Here is a 19140-nt window from a genome sequence, read left to right as displayed (position 1 = left end):
TGAGACTCTGTCATTGTCAATTATCTAGTGGTTCCCTCTAAGAACTGGAAACATTTCTGAACATCAAAGGAGTTTTCACATGCTGAAAGTTCAAAAAAGTATGTTGTGCATTTCAATACATTGTGTTTCCACGAACAACAATCGCTATGTGCTGCAGGGACAGGTATGGTTTCACGAAGAAAGGTGGATCTCAGAATGAGTGGGAGAGTTTCCATTTAGGTCACCTGAGCACAAATGTCCATAGCTTGTTAGACTCCAAGCTTAGATTGATTTCCATGAGACTTAGGCACTAATGCTTTTGAAGATGTTGGCCTTAACTTTCCTGTATCTCTCTTTTTCCTCATGCAAAAAAGCAGATGTTAAGTATTCAGTGGTGCTTTCACTGGCCTTTGTTTGGAAATCTAAGGATGGCAAACATTAAAAATCTGTGTGTCATTTCAGTGCTAAAGTAGGCACCTGCAGGTAAGGTGCATGGAGTGAGAGCAATTTCAAAACAATCCCGGAGGAGACAGGCAATGATCAAATACCTCTTCCTCCTCCACCTTGTGTTCAAAGGCCAGCAGAGGACTTACTAGGGCTAGGATTGTATCTCCTACAGTGCATGAGCAGCCTTGCACACAGCCATAAGTTGCTACTGCCATGGCTGATACTGACATGATGCAGGGCTGTTTCTTTCTGTGATGACAGTGCCTGTACAAACTAAGTCAGGAAACCCTGCCTTAAAGCAATGCCATTTCCAGCTAAATGGCTGCTGAACAGACTGAATCCTAGTAAAAAATAACTCTATATATCTCTCATTGTCACAGTTTAATGCAACTGGAAGAATAAAACTCTGAGCTTCCAAATGTGGCACAAAAGCAAAATCTCAGTGCTACAGGCAGGATTATGCTAAAAATTGACAGAGAGAGTTTATATCTGACACTTCCAACATGTGTTGTTCATGTTCTCTACCTGTTAAGTTTTATATTGTGATATTATTCCTATTTTTGATAGTATGGAAGGGACTTCTAAACTCCTCCTTTAGCTAAATGTTCTGTTGATCAAAGCATATGAGAGATAATGTTATCAGCAGCAAGAGAAAAAGACTTTTGCAAAGCAATTTTTTCAATCCTATATCAAGTTTCTAGTTTCTAAAGTAGAGTCAAAAGAACCAGTATCAGAGAGCTGCAGGGATTAATTATCCATCCATACTTGTCTAAAAATGTTATAACATATTAATATGCCTTTCATGTAAAATGAAGAAGTATCATAAAGTGATTTCTTCCATCAATATAAGTAAACTGTGTTATTTTACCCTACAGAGGGTAAACCTCAAGGTTCTTTAAAATATTCTGTGGTCACTTTACGGGGCTATGGGTTTTACAGAGAGATTTCCTTTTCCTCTAAGGCTCCATTTTCAGGAGATGGTATTTGTATATTTCTTCAGGATCATTCTTCACACTAGGAATCAATGCAATGGTGTTTTCTATTTACTCAATTCTGGCAGCAAACTAGTTTTACTACAAAAAAGTCCAGTAACTGAGTTCAGGGTAATGGGTGTGCCAATCACAGGGGCCAAATCAAGGCTCAAAGGGTGAAGGTACATCATTATTTTGAGGATCATGTGAATGAAGGTTATAGAATAATTTACAATTCAAAAAGTCAGTAACGTTTTAAGTTGCCTTAATGACTGTAATACAGATAATGTCTTCTGTGACTTTACATGGACAAAACAGTTCTTTGAAAACCTTCCTGCCAAGATAATCTTGATTTTATAGTTATAATTTTCAGATAGTGATTTTAGAAAGGTGCTGATGCATTTAGAAATCTGGTCTCAGCTCTATGTTACCTTTATACTTCCTTTCTTTGTACATAGTTTCCAATGTTGCTTTTCTTACTCACTGACCACAAAAGGTTTGGAGCAGAACTGCTCCTAGCAGCTTGTATTTTCATCAGTGAACATCCTGTTGTTCAGTTTCCCAATTCTTGGAGGAGACCATGATCCTTTATTCAGGTTATTCATGGATTTGGATGGTAAGCAGTTTTCTTTCTCAGCTTAAATAGCTTGTGGTTGAGAGAATTCTGGAAGGAAGTAATTGTTCAATTACTGCTAGTGTATGAACAGGCCATTAGGAGCATGTTTCCAGCACTGTAATGGCATCAATATTTTTTGGTGGGCTTCTACAAACAGTTCCAGTAATATTTAAATGAGAAAATAATACCTGTTCATTACCTGTGTCCCTCTTCCCCAAGTTTTATGGTTAACAACCTGTGCACTTATTTGCTTGTGCATCAGTCTATCTTCTGCTTATGTTCAGGGGGCATTTTATTTGAGGAGCCACTTCAGCAGTGTTAAGTCTGCATTACAGATAGTTGTTTGCTAGTACGTTCTGGTGAGATTTCTACTTGTTTCAGACCAAATATTTTTATCTAGGAAAACTGACTGTTCTAAGCTGGATTTTATTTCATATTAGTCTCTTTTAAAAATATGTAATTCCTTTCTAATTTTAAGCCACATTGTGGGCTGCCACCACAAAGGACAAGTCTATCTCCACTTTTTCCATGATCCTGTTTATTTATAAATAGAACAGTTCCCATGTCTAGTTACCATGCTGGCTGGGAATACATATCTAGGGTGCTTAGAATGGTAGATTATCCCCTCGAGCAGCAGCCTATATTTACATTACCTTAAAGTGATTGGGTAATTGTGGAATTAGGGGGCTAGCCACCCACTTTCACTGAAATGCCTTTATTATTCACAACAAAAGAACATTTATGTGCAGACAACAAAGCTTGAGCCAGTATGTGGAGTGCTACTAATTTCCCTCATTAATCAAGTGTTATATTAAACAATAAGCCCAGTCTTTTCCATATATGAGCTTGACCAGGATTTCATATACTAATCTTAAAAAGAAATTCCTCTGCCAATTTGCTAGGTTTTGGGAAATGTCATTAGCATTTGTAATACTGCTTTGCACAAATTTGATTATCAGCATATTGCTTTAATTACTTGGAAATATATTGGATGAATGTCCTAAGAGGATAAAAGTCCTGAGGCTATTTTAACACCCCACTATCCCTCAATTACTTGCACCTGGCTGTTCTGTTTCAAAACCTGGCTGCTTTATTTGGCCTTAACTCATGGAAACTTTCTTCCTTTCAGGACACCTGTTAATATTCCAAGTGAAAAATGCCCTTGAGCATTGTCCTTGGGAGGAGTGGTTATCTTATGTGCTCTCCTGAGCTGGAGCCTGCCAGCTGCATAAGGGATACTTGTGTCAGAAGCCCAGGTATAGAAGAGCTCTCTTGGCTCAAACACTGAAGGTCCCGTTTCAGGTTTTAGCTAATCTGCTGATAAGACTAAAAGAAATATTTACATAAGTTGCCAGCAAGTTTGGCCTTGATTTGAATCGAACTGTCAAGACAGGCACACCAAATTAATGTAATTAAAAAGAAAAAAAAAGCTCCACAGAAAAGCATAGAATGGCTGTATCAAATACCTTGTTCAGACTTGTATCCTGGCCCTGACCATTACCAACAGGAGGAATAATGGAAAAATGTAAAAGCGAGACAGCGCGTGGCCATGTGTGCCCAAAAAGTCTCTGAGCTGCCAGTAATTTGTGGATCATGAACTTGTGGAACACTGCACACTGAAGCCAAAATTTAGTCTGTTTTTCTGATAAAGTAAGATTTCCTCTGAGAGCTTTTTGTGTTCCTCTCAGTGGGATCTACTGCATCTATAAATTCTCCAGCAGGCTATTGGATACGCTTGAAAAAAAATTTACTGGTCTTTCTTTTATCTTTTGCAAACGGCTCTTCAAAGTCTTTTTGATTTCCCTGATTATCTGTTTATACTTAACCTGCCAGAATTAATAATCTTATTTTCTTCATATGGACATGGTGCCAGCTTTCTGAAGGATGCTTGCAAAATGCAGGCAATCCAAGAGAAGAAATCCTGTGTCCTGTGAAATAAACCCCAGTCCCAGTTTTAACAAATTCTTTAGCAAAGCTATTTAAATGAAAATCAGACACCCAGTCATGTTTGTTGGGTGCCCAGATGAGTGTGATGAACATGTACAAGAGACACAATGCTGTCAGACACTTCATCCCTGAGGTCCTATCTACTGCCACTGTCATTAAACCAAAGACACAGAATTTAATATTGTGTGGCATGCTGAATAACAGTCTTGCTGTTATTTGTGCATTACCTAGGGACAACACTCCATGGTAGCTCTAACTTTTAGTGTTGTTATTTGCTAATGGAAGGTGACAAGGCTTGATTTGCCACAGCAAACTGGCAAGCACCCATATTGTCCAGCACTTTTGCCACTTGGAAATAATAACTGTCTCATTATCTGAAGTGACTTGTGGAAGAAGGGGCTGAAATGTCAGTATTTTGATCTTTAAATAAAAATGTACAAGTATCATTACAGTCTTTAGCCACTGTATTATATTTAATTTTTTCCCCATTTTTCACTTGACTATGGTTGCATATGCACTTGTAAGAAGCTGAAATTATGCTTGTGGCAAATAGACAAATGTAAACGCTATATATAAAAAAAGACAACATTTTTTAACCCTTTTCATTCTTTTTCTTAACAATCAAACATTTCTATCAATCAAATAAAACATTTCTATCAGCCATCTGAACTTAAGAAGACTGCCCAACAGCACTCCAAATGATATATTTTGGTTATGGTTGTGCAAAATGAATAACTGGCTTTTTCATATTATTTGAGCATAAAAACTAAATTCATTTATGATTGATCCCATCTGACTGCCCTAACACTCTGCCTCCTCTGAGTGCTTGGGAAGATTTTTCTATAAGACTCATTGTTTCTTCAAGCCAGACCATAAACACAGGTGGCTCAAGTGGCTTTATTTGCAAAGAACAACTGGAATGGCTATAGCGAAATAAATATTCTACTGAAGTCCTTTTGGAATAGCTCCTTATGGCAATACCCTGCTCAGGGTCCCTACTCCCTTTTATGGTAGTGGCCTTTGACCAAAGTGTTGCTCTGCAGACAGGATTGCCTTTAGCAGTGGCCATTCCTTTGGCTTTTCTGAGGAGGCCAGCCTTACTGTCTCTTTGCAGATTCCTTTGCCTTCTAACTCAGTCACCAGCCCTTATCTGCCACTGCCCGTTTCCTGCTTTTAACAACAGTCCTTTCAAGCTAAAATGTTTCTGACTGGAGATGTTAACTTAAATCTAGTTTAATGATCTCAAGGCTGTCTTGAATCGGATTTTAATGGGAGACACTTTATTTCTGCTTGATCAGAATGCAGTTGATTTGTACTAAGGCAATAAATGAAGTACTATGCCATTTGTTTTTATTTAGTATCTTTCAGCTTTACCTGCTACTCCAGGAGTGCGTATTAGACCCTTCAGTAGACAGGAGTGATAGTATGCCTCTCCAGCCACCAGCTACATATTGAAAGACATTTGTATACCACATGAAAATTTAAGATATAAACCACAGATTATTCCACCAGCACCTTCTGGCATCAAAATCCAGGAGCTTGCAGTGAGTTTAGCTCTACACAATAAAGAGGGGAGGGACAGGAGACTTTAGCCTGATTAACCTATTCACCAGCTTGTACCCTCTTCGTACCCTCCTGGTGGCTTTGTCAGCTCCCGATGTCCCTGCCCTGCCTGCATGTGGAAATGCAAACAGGAGAGAAGGATACTACACAGTGTTTTCATGCGCCAGAATATACAGGGAGACTCAGATCTACTTTCTCTTGCAACCCTCTAATGGTACCTACAAGCTCAAGTCACTGATATGAGGGGTTGCACAGCGTATAAAGACTGCTCCTGATCCAAGAAACAGTTGGGAAATGTATCTGGAAAATGCTAACGGGATGTAGCAATGCTAATAGATATTTCTGAGGACTTGTCAGCAGATCTTAAATTGCTTAACGTATTTCAGGCTTTACAAATGTAAAGGCCCAAAACTAAGTCTTTGTCTTTTGACTAGACAAAAAAAAAGAAATGTCAAAAAACCCCAAAGGGAATAATTGTAGGCTACAGAAGAAACTTTTCACTTCCAAGTTGAAAAGTTGACCAAAAATAAGACCTGACTGGTGTAAGTAATGAACAGGGTGGAAATATTAGGCCTTTAGGATGACCAAGTACACTCTGGGCATACTTTTTTTAATGTAAATATATGTTACTGATAACTAAGGAAGGACTCTGCCCTAAGGCAGTGTTCCCTCTCAGAGTCTCTTGCTCACGCTCTTGCTAGTGCTTGCAGATGTAAGAGGCTGCTTCTTCCTCACAATTTAATTCCTGAAGCTTGGGCAAGATTTAAAACCAACATCATCTCTGAGCGTTTCTTCATTTCTTCATTCACATTCACACACAAGACTTTCAGCATTAATTTTTTTTTCTGTCTTGTAAGTTTATATCAGTATGCCACTTGCATATTTCTTTCATTTAATATGTTGATTTGAATAGTCATTGTTAATATTTCCAGCAAAAACAGTTCTCTTGAAGGATTCATATTTCTGGAAGTGATTCCTTAAACTTCCTAGCTCATGCCTGGGACTTAAATCCTTGCTGCTGTTTCCTTGCTCCTGGCCTCACCAGCTTACTTCTCCCCTCTATTTCTGCTCTTCTGCCTAGAATGAATTGTTTGCCTGGGTGGAGATAGCATTGCTCAAACCCCTCTGAAGAACAGGGAGATGGTGACTGCCTGTAGAAAGGGTAGGGAAAATGTCACTGCTATGTCTGTGGTCATATGCAGTTTCCACAAAGTGTTGAAAACCAGCAGCTTAGACTTTAAAACAAACTGAATGAATGGTACAGTTTTGAAGTCCTTTGAAGGAAAGAGAATTGCCTATAAAACATGCTTTTCTAGCAGATTGTTGATGACATACAGGATTGTTTGTATGTGTAAATTAGAGAAAGCTGAGGATCTTCCAAGGTATTTTACACAGAAGGATTCTCAATGCTCTTGCAAAAGAGTCTTACAAGGTTTGCTGTTCAATGAAAGAAAGCGATATAACGGAGGCTGCTCACTCCCTGGGATGGAGTCATGCCTGACAGCTGGAGGCACTGCTGGAAGCTCTCCAGGGCCACTGACACATCATATGACCTGCACATGTCCCTCTTCTCTGCCCTGTTGTGCTGTGTCTGCACTACCAGGATGCAGATGGCTGCACTACTTGGCTATCTCTGTACTTTTCATTGTTCACCTTCCCAAGTTGGCTAAACCTTCTACAGTCCTTCTTCTTAGCCACATTTTCATAGATCTCAAGCTGTGTTGAACACAAACTGATGTCCTTGCCAGGAGGAGTGTAATCCCATTTATAGTTCACAGGCAGCAAGAGTATGCCTAGGGCTTGTGCTCTGACAGTCCCCCTCAGCTGCTCGTGTCTGTATCTCGGAGCTCATCTATCTACTGGTACAGCCCTAAGAACACCATCAGGCTCCAACTGCCCTCAGCAGCTACATATCGGACCTCCACCCCTGCACCTCCCATCCCTTAGCATTTAGCTCAGGCCCCTATCCTCACTCCTTGCTTGAGCTATGTTGTGTGAACATATTGTCTAATCTATAATCTCCTGCTGATGGATTGTTTAGTGATCACTGGAATGTGGGCTGAACCCGGTAGCACTGACAGACCTGCTCTTCTGTTTTGGGTAAGGCAGGATGGCCTCATCGCCTGTGAGGTTACTGCTCCCACCTGCCGTGCCATGACCCTCACACCTACTCTGTCACCAAGGCTTTTCAGCTCTCCTTCACTGAGACCTGCAGCCTTGACTGGCTTTTTGATGCACTGTCTGTTGGATGCAGAACTTCATGCCTGCATGAAATGGCCTGCTCTAGGCCCTCAGCTTGTACATGTCTGGCAACATAAACAAGAAGCTCTGCCAGCAAGAAATAGAACAGGAGGTACCTTCAGAAACCTGTTTCCATAACCACTCTGGACTCATCCAGGGCAGATGTTGTCCTGCCCTGGGCAGGGGCAGTGCAGCTCAAACTTCATTCAGCTGATCTAATGGGGAGAAAGAAACCAAGATTCTTATGTACATCTACAAAAAAACATTTTCTTATTCTCTGAGCTCAATGTTGAGCAGCAGACACCAACAGCACAACACTGCCAACAGTTTCTGGTGCTGTGATATATGATTTTGAGTAGAAGTGAACAACATGGATGGTGACTGGCTCTCCAGGGAACACTGCCCTGGCACCCAATCACCTCTGAGCCCCCCCGAACTCTCAAGGGGGGGCCAACCTATGACAGTAGGTTAAATTTGTTGGTATTCCTCTGAGCTATGCATCTTAATCAGGCCATTTTGGCATTTGGAGTGTGCTTAGAATTGATCTTGAAACACTCAGCTTTCTTTTGGTTTCTTGTAACATTTTGATTCTGGAAGAAAAGTGTTAAGATCATAACTTGGCTTAAATGGAAGAGATAATTTGTATTTGGATCATAAAAAAATCACCCTCTACAAAATTATTAAAAAGAAATAGTAATTCTTAAGCTTAGAGGAAATTCTAAAAATAAAATAAAAAACACATAGTGTAATTTAGTCAGCCAAAACAGGGCAAAAATCCAGCTGCAGCAAAACAGCGCAAGTGGTAAGTGACCAGTGTCCAAGAGCTGTGCTCTGAAATCAGATTAATCTGTTTTCTTCTTCAGACTTTGGCATGGAGTTGTGAATGCTTTGCTTGTATATAATTCTCTGAAATACGACTGTTCTTTAGTAACATGAATAATCCCCCTGTTCTTGTTAAAATAAGGATTACTTATGTGAATAACCCATGGTAACTGCATCCTTAGGAATTAAGGCAGATAATATGGGAATGAAAGGCATATTTTTGTAATTAATATTATGGAGATATTTAAAACACAACCCCAAAAGCTGAAAGAGTGGGCTAAACCCCTGTGTTTGATCTTACACATGCATAAGGTGAATATGCTATTTAACTACATGGGTGTACAAGTAGAGTAACGAACTGGTGAAACAAATCCTTGGCATGGAAAAAAAAACTAAAATACGAAGATGGCTTTGTTTGCTTCAAACGCTATCTGGTTTTAAAAGATCTGTGAGTTTCGCTGTGTGTAGGGGAGGAGTCGGGGAAAGCGGTGTTTTGAAAATACCTTCAAATATACTTGAAATACCAGGACTTGATCTCACATAAAGATTTTTAATTTTTTTTTGCTAAGGATATTAATTTGGATTTAATCTTGTTGCAAGTAAGAAGTTGTTAGCTTTATGAACCACCACTTATAACCACCTTCAGCAATCCAGACTCTCGCCATGATGACAGATGTTTGCATGAGTGAAACCATGTCTGCATCTGGTGTTTAAATAGGACTAATTCCCAACAATGTTAAGGTCAGGTTTCTCACACATGGGAATGCTGGCATCTTTGTGTTCTCCCTTGCTTTACTCCATTGCTCCGCAATTCTAAGGTGCTCCTGGTATTGCTTTAAATGTATTAAATGTATTTTGACAGCCTAATTTAGCAAAATAAGAACAATGGTCTGTACGACAAAGAAAAAGCACTTTTCAAGCTTCAGGGCATGCTCACTGCAAATCCTTGAACGTTTCCTGCAAGTGCACCATGTATTAGAGATTCTCAAAGAAACAGCTCAAAAATTTTGGTAACTGCAGGTGTGTGTCAGCCTCAGGGTAGGGATATGCTCCAGGTTCCCACCACTGTGCAATACTGTCAGCATTGAAACTAAACCAAGAAAAGGGATGTGAGATTCTCTAACACTGCAAAACAGTTTCAGGCTGAAGTTCTGTGTTGATACTTCTTTGTTGGACTGTCTGGTTTGACGAACGCTACCTTTAACCACTCGTTCCTCTTCCCTTCAGCCTCTCAAGTGTATCTTGCTTCTGTGTCAGCTCTGCAGACCATTCTGCTGCAGATGAACTGGATCAGAGACCTGTTTCCACTGAAAACTGACCTTTACAGAAGAATTGTGGTCAAGGTCTAGCACCCACACAAGAAAAAGAATGGAAATAAGGAGGATGGCACAGGGTGGAATCTGGGACTGACTTTTCATAGCACTGCACAGTCAAACCGGTTCACTCTGGCTGTGAAACTGCAAAGGAAATGGGACATCTGAAATGAACCTTTTCAAAAGCACCTTCAAATTTTCAGCTTTTTTTTTTTTCCCCACTGACCTACTTTGCAGCAGTTACACAAACAACTGCATCAGCACACGCAAGGACATGCTGAGCTGTGGTACAAAGATCTGTCACCACAAAGCAACTGTGGAGACAGTGAGCTTTTTAACCTGAATTGCTGCCAGAGGAAATTTTCATAGTGCTATGTGGCATGACAAAAAGGTTGGAAGCTGTCCAAAAGTCAAGCAAGGAAATACACATCCTAAAATCTCACAATGAATGGTTCTCAAATCACTGTCCATCTCTGTAATATAAGCAAATTATGTTTAAAAGGGATGAAATCAAGAACTCTCTAGGAGTACCTAACTTTTGCTTCTGTTTAGTGTATTCGACTTCTGTTGTTAGGCTTTTAAAGACTGCATTTCCAGACTACCGCATCTTACACTGGAATTTTGGGACACATTTTTGCAGTGGGACCTCAAGCTGACCACTGCAATGGTTTGCTGAGAGGCAAGGTCTGCTCTCCAACAATGTCTCCTGTCATTCAAAACCAGAGCATGGCCTCTACAACTGAAGTTGGACTACCGTCTAGTTAATTTGTGGGCTGCCTGTATTTTTTTTGAAGATGAATTAGGCATATATATTATTTAAACAAATTTTCAATATTTTTGTACACTTAAATCACCATTGACCAAAGTGACAGTTGATTATAAAAGGTCCTAGATCACATTGTACTCAAAGACTTTGTAACCACTGTTTCTGTGTCTCAGAAGAAAATTCAAGGGTAAATATTTAGCCTCCAGGAATCATCTACACTAACGGCTTTTAATTCATTTTGAGTCCCCTAAAGACTTTCGGGGAAAATGCAGAAGCCATTATTAAGTAGCAACCCATATTCTGAGCTGATAGAAGGCTCTACTGTTGCCCCACAGAGCTGATGCCCAGGTGCCTGAAGGAGGGAAGCAACCTCCGTTCATTCCTGTTAACACAGAACCAGCGGTCCCTGCATCTTCACCTGCATCATTTGCTTTGCTTGCCTAAGTTATTACAGTGCAATAATATTGCAAGCAAAACAGAAAAGGCTGGTCAATAACCCATTTTACAGACTCCCTTCTTTTCCCATTTTGATTACTTAACTCGTTTAAATGACAATGCTCTTCATGTTTATTACTGGCACTTGCATTACTAACATGAAATGAGAGCAATGGTTACCTCCTTGAGCTATTCTGACTCTTGGCAAGCACACATTCAGTACAGTGTCGTGACTGCAAGGCCGCTCTGCAACTCTGGTAGGCAGGTATTTCTTTCTTTTAAAAGGTGAGTCCTCATATAAGAAGCTGAAAGGATGTATCACCAGAAGTGAAACTCCTGTGTCAAAACGAGGCACATTTTGTTTTGTTCGACTGTCAAGCAAACTGTGCTTTAATTTGCTTAATTCCTTTAGCGTAAACTTGTTTCCAGGTTTACATGCCAGTAACACGCATCCATACACCGCTGCCAAGTCCGACTTCCAGTTTATGTAAGACATATTTACAAGTTTCCTCTCAACACTACATTTGCCTATAATTGCAGCACATTTGCCGCTTGCGTTCGAAAGAATTATTCCCCTACAACGCATCCCCGCCCTACTTCTCCCCAAGATGAGGAACAGCTCATTTTGTTGATCCCTGCCTGGATCCAAAATCATCCCCCCGGGGCCATCTAAAGCTGTGTCGGTGAGTTAGTTCGCAGACCAGACTCCGGTCTGTGTCTGTGTGTCTGCCTGTGTCTGTCTGTCGGTATGCGCGTGACAGGCGGATCACGCTCCCCTCGGGCCAAGAACAGCGCGCGCTTCCTGCCCGCGCTCGGGGCGGAGCTCGCGCGTCACGGGCTGCGCGCGAGCCCCGCGGCCGCGGGCGGTGACGTCTCGGCAGCGATGGCGCCCACGGGGCCGCCCGGTAACGGCTGCGAGCGCCGGGCGCGCGGGGGGGGGGGGGGAAATGGCGGCAGCACCGGGCGGTGCGCTGTGTGAGGGTGCGGCGGGCGCGCCCTCCCTCCGGCTTCTGGGGGTGCCCGCGGCTCGGTGCAGGCGGGGGCGGCACTTATGCATCGCTTGTAACCTTTGCAGAAGCCGCTTGTGGCGGGTCGGTGTTGGTAGTGAGTGAGTGCTCTTGTTGGCGGAGCCCCCGGCGCTGAGCCGGCGCCTTGGAGCAGCTGCGCCCTGCCTGGAACGGGTCGGGAGGTACCGCAGGGATACCCGCACCGCCCTGTCCTCCGACACAGTTATGTCGGGAAAATAAAAACCGGAGCTCGGGAGTAGGGACTGGGTGTGCACCAGCTGCTCCGGGGCTCTAAGCCAAAAGTGTCGTTTCACGGGTTGAACAGAAGTCCTGTAAGGATAAGTAAGGGAGGATAGGTAAAGTTGTAGCTGCTGATTATCGTTGTTGGTATTTCGAAATGGACAGCTCCGTCAGTGGCAGCTTTCAGTGGTGCTGCTGCCTGAAGAGATCCCAAGCACTTTCCTTTTTAATATTTCGGAGGGAGTGCCTGCTGCTGAGCCTGTACTTTGCTCGGGATTGCATCCCTTGGCTTGTCGAACAGGCCTGCACCGGCACCGGCTCCATACTCAGCTTTTGTGGTCTGAGGCTTTTCCAGGTTCCTCTGGCAAAGATGGTGGTGTTGACCGGCCCTGCCGTTTCTCCCGTGTCATTTGGGGTTAAACCATTACTGTCCTGCTGCAGAACGGAATGGGTTTGGCTGAAATGGGAGATATGGGAAGGTATTTCAGCCGCACCTGGAGAAGTGGTGGCAGTTGGAGAGAAGTTCTGTGTAGATGGAAGCAAAAATTGTGTGCTGGGGATGTTTGTGGAGCCCCACTGAGCAGGCACAAGGCAGTAGGTAATGGTATGTCCATCTGGCAGTGATACAAAGGACCTGCATTCAGGAGTGGGCCATCGGGAAGCTGAGCGCAGTGCTTCTCCCTAGCCTTTCAGGGGCAGTGCATGCCACAAAGCAAGGCTGTCCTGATCTGGAAGAGGATTTGTTTCCTGGTGATTCCTGCCTGTAATGAGTATCTGTTGTGAACAGTTTAATGTCAGAAGATGGACAGTTGTGATTATAACACAGGGAGCTTTGTAAGCATGGGTTTTGCGTGTTTGGCTAGAGATAGTGGACACAACAGAACTGTTATACTAAGAATTCGGTGATTTTAGTGGTAGTTGTTTGCCTTTCAAGCTAACTTTGTAAATACGTTGGCTGTAGAGGTATCTTGTCTGTCTGTTATTTTAAGACCTGAATGGTTCTGAAGGCAAGTGCCAACATAGAAGATGTTAGCAAGGTGCACACAGGTGCCCAAGGTGAAGTGGTAAAATCCAATGCTTCTCTCTTTGGATAGACTGGGTAACAAATAACTTAGCAATGGAGTGCTGCTGCCCAGTGTTGCAGAGGACCTGTGTACCATCCTTTGCTACAGTTCATGAAACTCTTACTGTTGCCCGAGGGCACCCAGTGGAAGAAGATTTAATTAATTAAACAGCAAATAATGCTGAGGTTATCATGAGCTGCCGGTGGCAGACTGATAGCAAGAGCATCCTTTCTAGCCACTGTGCAGTGATTTTTTTGAATTATGGGCAAACTTGTGCTTGGAGCTGGTATGGGGCAACGCTGGTTTGTTGAATTAGAATGTGCAAATGTGGAATGGCCCTGTTGCCCTTTAAGACAGGAGCTGGTCAGCCTAGGAAATAGGGGGTACTAAGTGCCTATCCCTCCATGTGGTTCTTCAGTTTGTGTTCTTGCACATTAACATGATGAAAAGGCTTCAGCACTGTCACAGCTAGGCCAATCCTCTATGAAAGTTTTGGAAGAAACTTGTAGTCCTTTATTCCCTTCCAAGTACTTGTATACCAGACTGTTTTATACTAAGAATAAATTTGTAATGGAAGTGCATAAATAATAAAAAAACAACACCTTTGAGAATCAACACCTTTTGAGAATCATTTCAGGCATCAGAAGAATGTATTTTTGAGGAATTTGCAACCTTTGAAGTCCTGTTTCTTGTGAAGAACATGCATTTATCCCTTTAATTTTTCATATATGGCCTGTGTGTCATTGGATCAGGATAAGGAGATGAAGGAACATCATCTGCCGTGCTTCTTGACTGTTTAATTGCTACGTTTTGAAAAATGGAAGGTTACATGCAGTTGTGCAAAGTTTATAATTGTTAGTGAATGACCGTAGGGGTGAAAAGCTTTACCAGAGACACCTTGTGCGCTGTGCAAATTTACTTGGAAAGATCTACAAGGAGTAAAAGTTCTTGTAGCTCAGATAATTTTCTTTTGCAGATGAGTAATCCCCTTGTTCATGTGATCTCAAGCCAGAGCACTTACCTTGGGAAAGTGAAGCAGAGTTCTGTATCCCACTGACTTTCAGGCCAGTGCTGTTGGGACATTTTTGTTCATTTGGTATGATCTGCTGTTTGGTATGGTTCCAGCCCTAGAGCACTCTGTTATATTTTAAGTTTCAGAAGAGTGTAAAATCAAGGTAATTGGTCCTAGGTCCTGTTACTTTTAATCGTTTTTTTGCCTGAGCAAAGGTAGAATCAGGGTTTGTAAACAAAAACAACGAAAAACAAAAGTCTGACCTGATTTTTCCCAATTTAGGAATTTCTCCAGACCTTTTTTTCATTTATTTTGTAACAAACTCTTGCACCTTGTTTGCTGGAGAGGGGAATTACGTGAGTTAAATGTTGAATTAAGATGATGGTGTGCTTTTTTGCAGACCTGACTCCCAGCCTCCTCCCTGCTTTTCTTCCAAGGGCAGAGTTCAGCACTTCCTAGCATGGCTTTATGAATCAATCTTCTTTGAATTCTGGGGTGTTTTTTGACCTGTCTGTAGACTTAGCTTCCGTCTTGAAAACTGTATCATAAGTGTGCCAGAGCACGACTCACATAGTGCAGGCTCCTGATGGAAGAAGAGTCGAGTGTTATCTATAGCAAGGACAAGTAATTTGAGTTTTGGTTAGCTTGGAGCTATGCCATCCATCTGTAAAACATAGGCTCTGCATATCTCTGGTGCTGATGGCCACCTTCATGATTCCTGCCCTATTTCCTGCAGCTTTTTGAGATGCTGATGAAGAACAGGTTTGGGAAACTTCTAAGTTTGCAGTGATGAGGCAGAGATCTGTGCTCCTGTGAGCAGAAAACCATGCACCAAAGTAGGATCTGTTCAACAAGACAAGCTGTAGAGAAAGCAAAATGGACTAGATGAGGTGCAGGATTACAACCAAAGGGTAGATCTTTGCTTCCCTGTGTCTATGAGAAGATAGTTAGGAAGCATGTAGGTAAAAGGAATAGAAGCCTCTAGAAAGCAGGACTTGTTCTGGGAGGGCTCTGATAGCCCATCTCAGCTGCAGCTCTCAAGGCCAAGGAGTTGACTTAGAAGGCTCATTAAAGCAACAGCAAGCTCTAATGTATGTGTGTGTCTCATCGGGCTGTAGCTCTTGCAAAGCACGAGTTATGCGCCATGGGAGCCTGCATTGCAGACCTACTTTCAGATACGATTTTTTGTGTCTTGCTTCTAAAAGCCTTTGGCTCAAGGACCAATTTTATTTTCATGAATAATTTGATGGTTTAACATGAGTAGGTTTAAGCTCTTGTGTAAGAACCTGCTGAGCCTGCCTGTGTGGTGTTAAAACTTTCAACTTGAAATGAGGGTGGCTTGCTTTTTGGTATTTTAATCTCCCTTCAAATGCTTCATACTTGTTAGAGAGCAAATTTTGTTTGGCTTCTCTTCATGCTGAGACTTTATCTGATTTAGAGCTGTTTTTCAGAGTGTTGGTATAAATGTAACCTTGTAATGCTTTCCTCTTAGCCTCAGCTTCTCTTCATCACATTGTTTTTTAACCGTACTGTTGCCAAAACAGAAGTTGCATTGCAAGAATGCAAAAGGAAAAAAGTCAAATCAGTTAGCAGTTGCCAGTGATTTTTAAGTACTACTGTGTGCAGTACTAGGTTGTACTTAAGTTGTAATGAGACATAAGGATATTTTTGTGCCTCAGAAATCATTAGTTTTTTACAAGGGTTTTGATGATAGTTCATAACCAGAAAGCAATACAGGTCTTTACTTAGAGTCAGCCCAAGCTGAATGAAGGAGACAGATAAAGAATAGCACATCATTCATCTACATGTTTGTGAAAGGTAAGTGAGGTCCTACTCTTGTAGTTTGGGTTTTTGATAAAGAGGCTGTTTGATTATTTTGTGATATGTACAGCCTTATCAATGCCTGTAAGTATCTGAAGGGAAGGTGCCAAGAGGGTGGAGCCAGGCTCTTCTGGATGGTGCTGAGCAGTAAGACAAGAGGCAACAGGCAGAAACTGATGAATGGGAAGTTCCATCTGAATATGAGGAAGAACTTCCATGCTGTGTGAGTAAGTGTGCACTGGAACAGGTTGCCCAGAGAGGTTGTGGAGTCTCCCTCACTGGTGAATGCAATCCTGTGCTCTAGGATTACCTTGTTTGAGCAAGGAGGTTGGACCAGATGACCCACTGTGGTCCCTTCCAACCTGACCCACTAACTGATTCTGTATGTGTGTCTTTATTCTGAAATGATTCTGTGTATGTTCTGAAGAGGAAAAGTGGAATTACTTTTGTCGTGGTCTTGTTTTCTTTTTTTGTAGTTGGTTGGTTTTTTTGTTTTATTGTTTGTTGTTGGTTGGTTGCTTGGTTGCTTGGGATTTTTTATGCCTCTGATTATAGTTCTGACTTTTTCTCTAATGTTTGGAATGGTCTTTGTTTGGGATCTTGAAGCATTATAGTACTGTATCTTCATTCTTAATGATAGCACTGAGATTTCTACAGTTTTCTGTTTCAGTCATGGTTAGATTTACCCTGTCAAGTATCTTGTAATTAGCATGTGATTTGCTTGCTTTGTTTTCTTCTGGCGTTTTTGTGGAGGAGAAAAATGTCTTGCTGTGTTTGTGCAAAAGAAAGTAAAGCCTGGCTGTTATCTGTTGGTGTATCTTGGCGTTTGCCACGTTGTTATTTGGGACTCGAGTGAATTTGGGACTCGGTTGAATTGTTTTTGTTTGTTCAGTTTATTTCTCTTTTTCTATCATTATGATATAGACAATTAAAGTAGGTGTAGTTCTTTTTTAATGAAGCTTAGTAATTTCTGGTTTGCACTTGCATAGCACTTACAGTCTGGTGTCTGTACGACAGGGCAGCTCTGTGTTGCTGCTCAAATGTTGCTCTGGTGGAAATTTATTTAGAGAGTTTGACGTATGCCCTTGTGAACTTTTGATAATAATTTTATCTGTGGTTGATTGTGTGCAGGTGACTGTACTTAAGTAAAGGACCAATTGAGTTTAATTCTATTTAGATAGATGCAGCTGTTACCTGACATCAGGTTATTGGAACTGTAGGTGAAGTAAACCAATTACTTCTGATTTCAGTAGAGGATTAGTTATTTTATTCCATTTCTTGAATGGAAAGAGCTCAGGTTGCGCAAGTGTATAGATAGAGCATTTCAGAACTACTTAAATATTTGGTTAATTTTCTTACAACAGATCCCCAGAAAAGTGTGGAAGAAGAAATTGAATCCATTCTGCAGGAGCGAATAATGGTTTTGGATGGAGGCATGGGGACCATGATTCAACAACGTGCCCTGTCAGAAGAGGATTTCCGAGGGCATGAATTTAAAGATCATTCCAGGCCTTTAAAAGGCAATAATGACCTTCTTAGTATAACTCAACCTGATATAATATGTGACATACACAAGGTAAGTGGCTCTGATTTCTGTCTCTTGACAAGAGAAGGAGGGAGAATTTGGCCTCTGTGCTCCGCTTTTCCATACCACAGGCTACTGGCTCTCCTGCGTCTGTTGGGAATAGGGAAGAGAGTGCTAGGTAACCATGCGAAAAAGAATGAGCAGATTTGACTGTTCTGGTTGTGTGAGCATAGCATTCGTGTCTTGGTTCCTGATGTCACCCAGGCAGTGCTGGTTTTAAATCCCTTTTCGACTTATGTCCCTAATGTATTTCTATTAATTGTAGATTCTGTTTTATTTCATTTTTATTTCCTTTTCTTCTCCTCAGCCAGCACTAGAAATGCATCTAACTAGGACGTATCTGAATTCTAGATGCATTTCTGTAATTGCGTATTAAAGAGCTGTTAAATGTGGCAGCCTGAAGGCCTCTCCATGGTTAATGAATGTATGGGCTTCCTAATGAGTATTCGTGCTTCCGTATTCTTGGGTTTTCCCTAGAATACTAATGTGTGGCCCAGAGGATAAAACAGTCTAAACTGCTGATGATTAGGAGTTTGCAAACAGATTTCATTATTTTCCTGTCTTCAATTAGACTTTAAAAAACAACTTCCTAAGTCTTGTATTTATTGAGCTGCAGGTATTTGTAGGTCTTACTGTAATAATTGAAATGCTTGAATGCATCTATTTGTTATTCAGTTGAAGCTTCACATCTATTCTGGGTTTTTCCAATTATTTATTAACAAGATCTGTATTTCACTGATGAGAGTTGTATTTGGCTTATGTTTGTTAAGCTTAGTAGGTAATCTGTATGTTTTTGTTTACATCCTAATTGTCATTCTTTGGATTTTAAGAATGATGAGCTGGAAAGAATCAGCCTTTGACCTATAAAAATTTCAGGAGGAGGTATTTGTAGACTGAGTTCCGTCCCTACACTATCGACTGAGCTGTGGTGGTCAGGAACCTTGGACTTTTTATTAGTTTGTGGTTTTAATAGGATAAACTGCTTTAACAACTGAATTTTGCAGGTTTAGTGGAGTAGTAGTGATGTGACTTGAGAATGTATGTATTCAGTCAAACCAGATAGCCTGCTGTTATCTCTCCGATGGCCAGTTACAGGTGCATTAGGACGAGTGCCTGTAACAGCACTGCAGCAGCTGTTGGGTCAGGTGCTTTTCTGAGCAGTGGGTGATGACTTCATATTTTACAGCTACCAGTGGTTATTTCTTCTGAGAACTGGACAGAAGGAACTTGAAATAATAGATGAAAATATTTCTACAAAGTAGCTATGATCCCACTATATGTATGGTGGGTGGATTTTTTTTTTAATTTAAT

At 41.4% G+C, this 19140-nt stretch overlaps 1 protein-coding gene across 4 annotated transcripts in view; it reads left to right on the top strand.

Moving 5' to 3' along the window:
- The first annotated feature begins 8601 nt into the window (after positions 1 to 8601).
- MTR (5-methyltetrahydrofolate-homocysteine methyltransferase) overlaps positions 8602 to 19140 on the top strand; it is a 51734-nt gene continuing 41195 nt past the window's right edge. The window contains exons 1-3 of one of the 4 annotated variants that reach the window (XM_032682389.1): positions 8602 to 8613; positions 15204 to 16241; positions 17609 to 17820. In XM_032682389.1, the coding sequence (XP_032538280.1) occupies positions 16229 to 16241; positions 17609 to 17820 (225 nt within the window). In that variant the 5' untranslated portion in view covers positions 8602 to 8613; positions 15204 to 16228. Of the gene's footprint in view, positions 8614 to 11917; positions 12006 to 12035; positions 16242 to 17608; positions 17821 to 19140 lie in introns of those variants that run through there. The other 3 variants (XM_032682387.1, XM_032682390.1, XM_032682388.1) reach the window with 3 other exon arrangements.

The sequence above is a fragment of the Chiroxiphia lanceolata genome, chromosome 3 (assembly GCF_009829145.1).
Source record: "Chiroxiphia lanceolata isolate bChiLan1 chromosome 3, bChiLan1.pri, whole genome shotgun sequence".
In the NCBI taxonomy this organism is placed as follows: domain Eukaryota; kingdom Metazoa; phylum Chordata; class Aves; order Passeriformes; family Pipridae; genus Chiroxiphia; species Chiroxiphia lanceolata.
The sequence above is the reverse complement of the archived record's forward strand: the minus strand, read 5'-3'. Positions and strand labels throughout refer to the sequence as shown.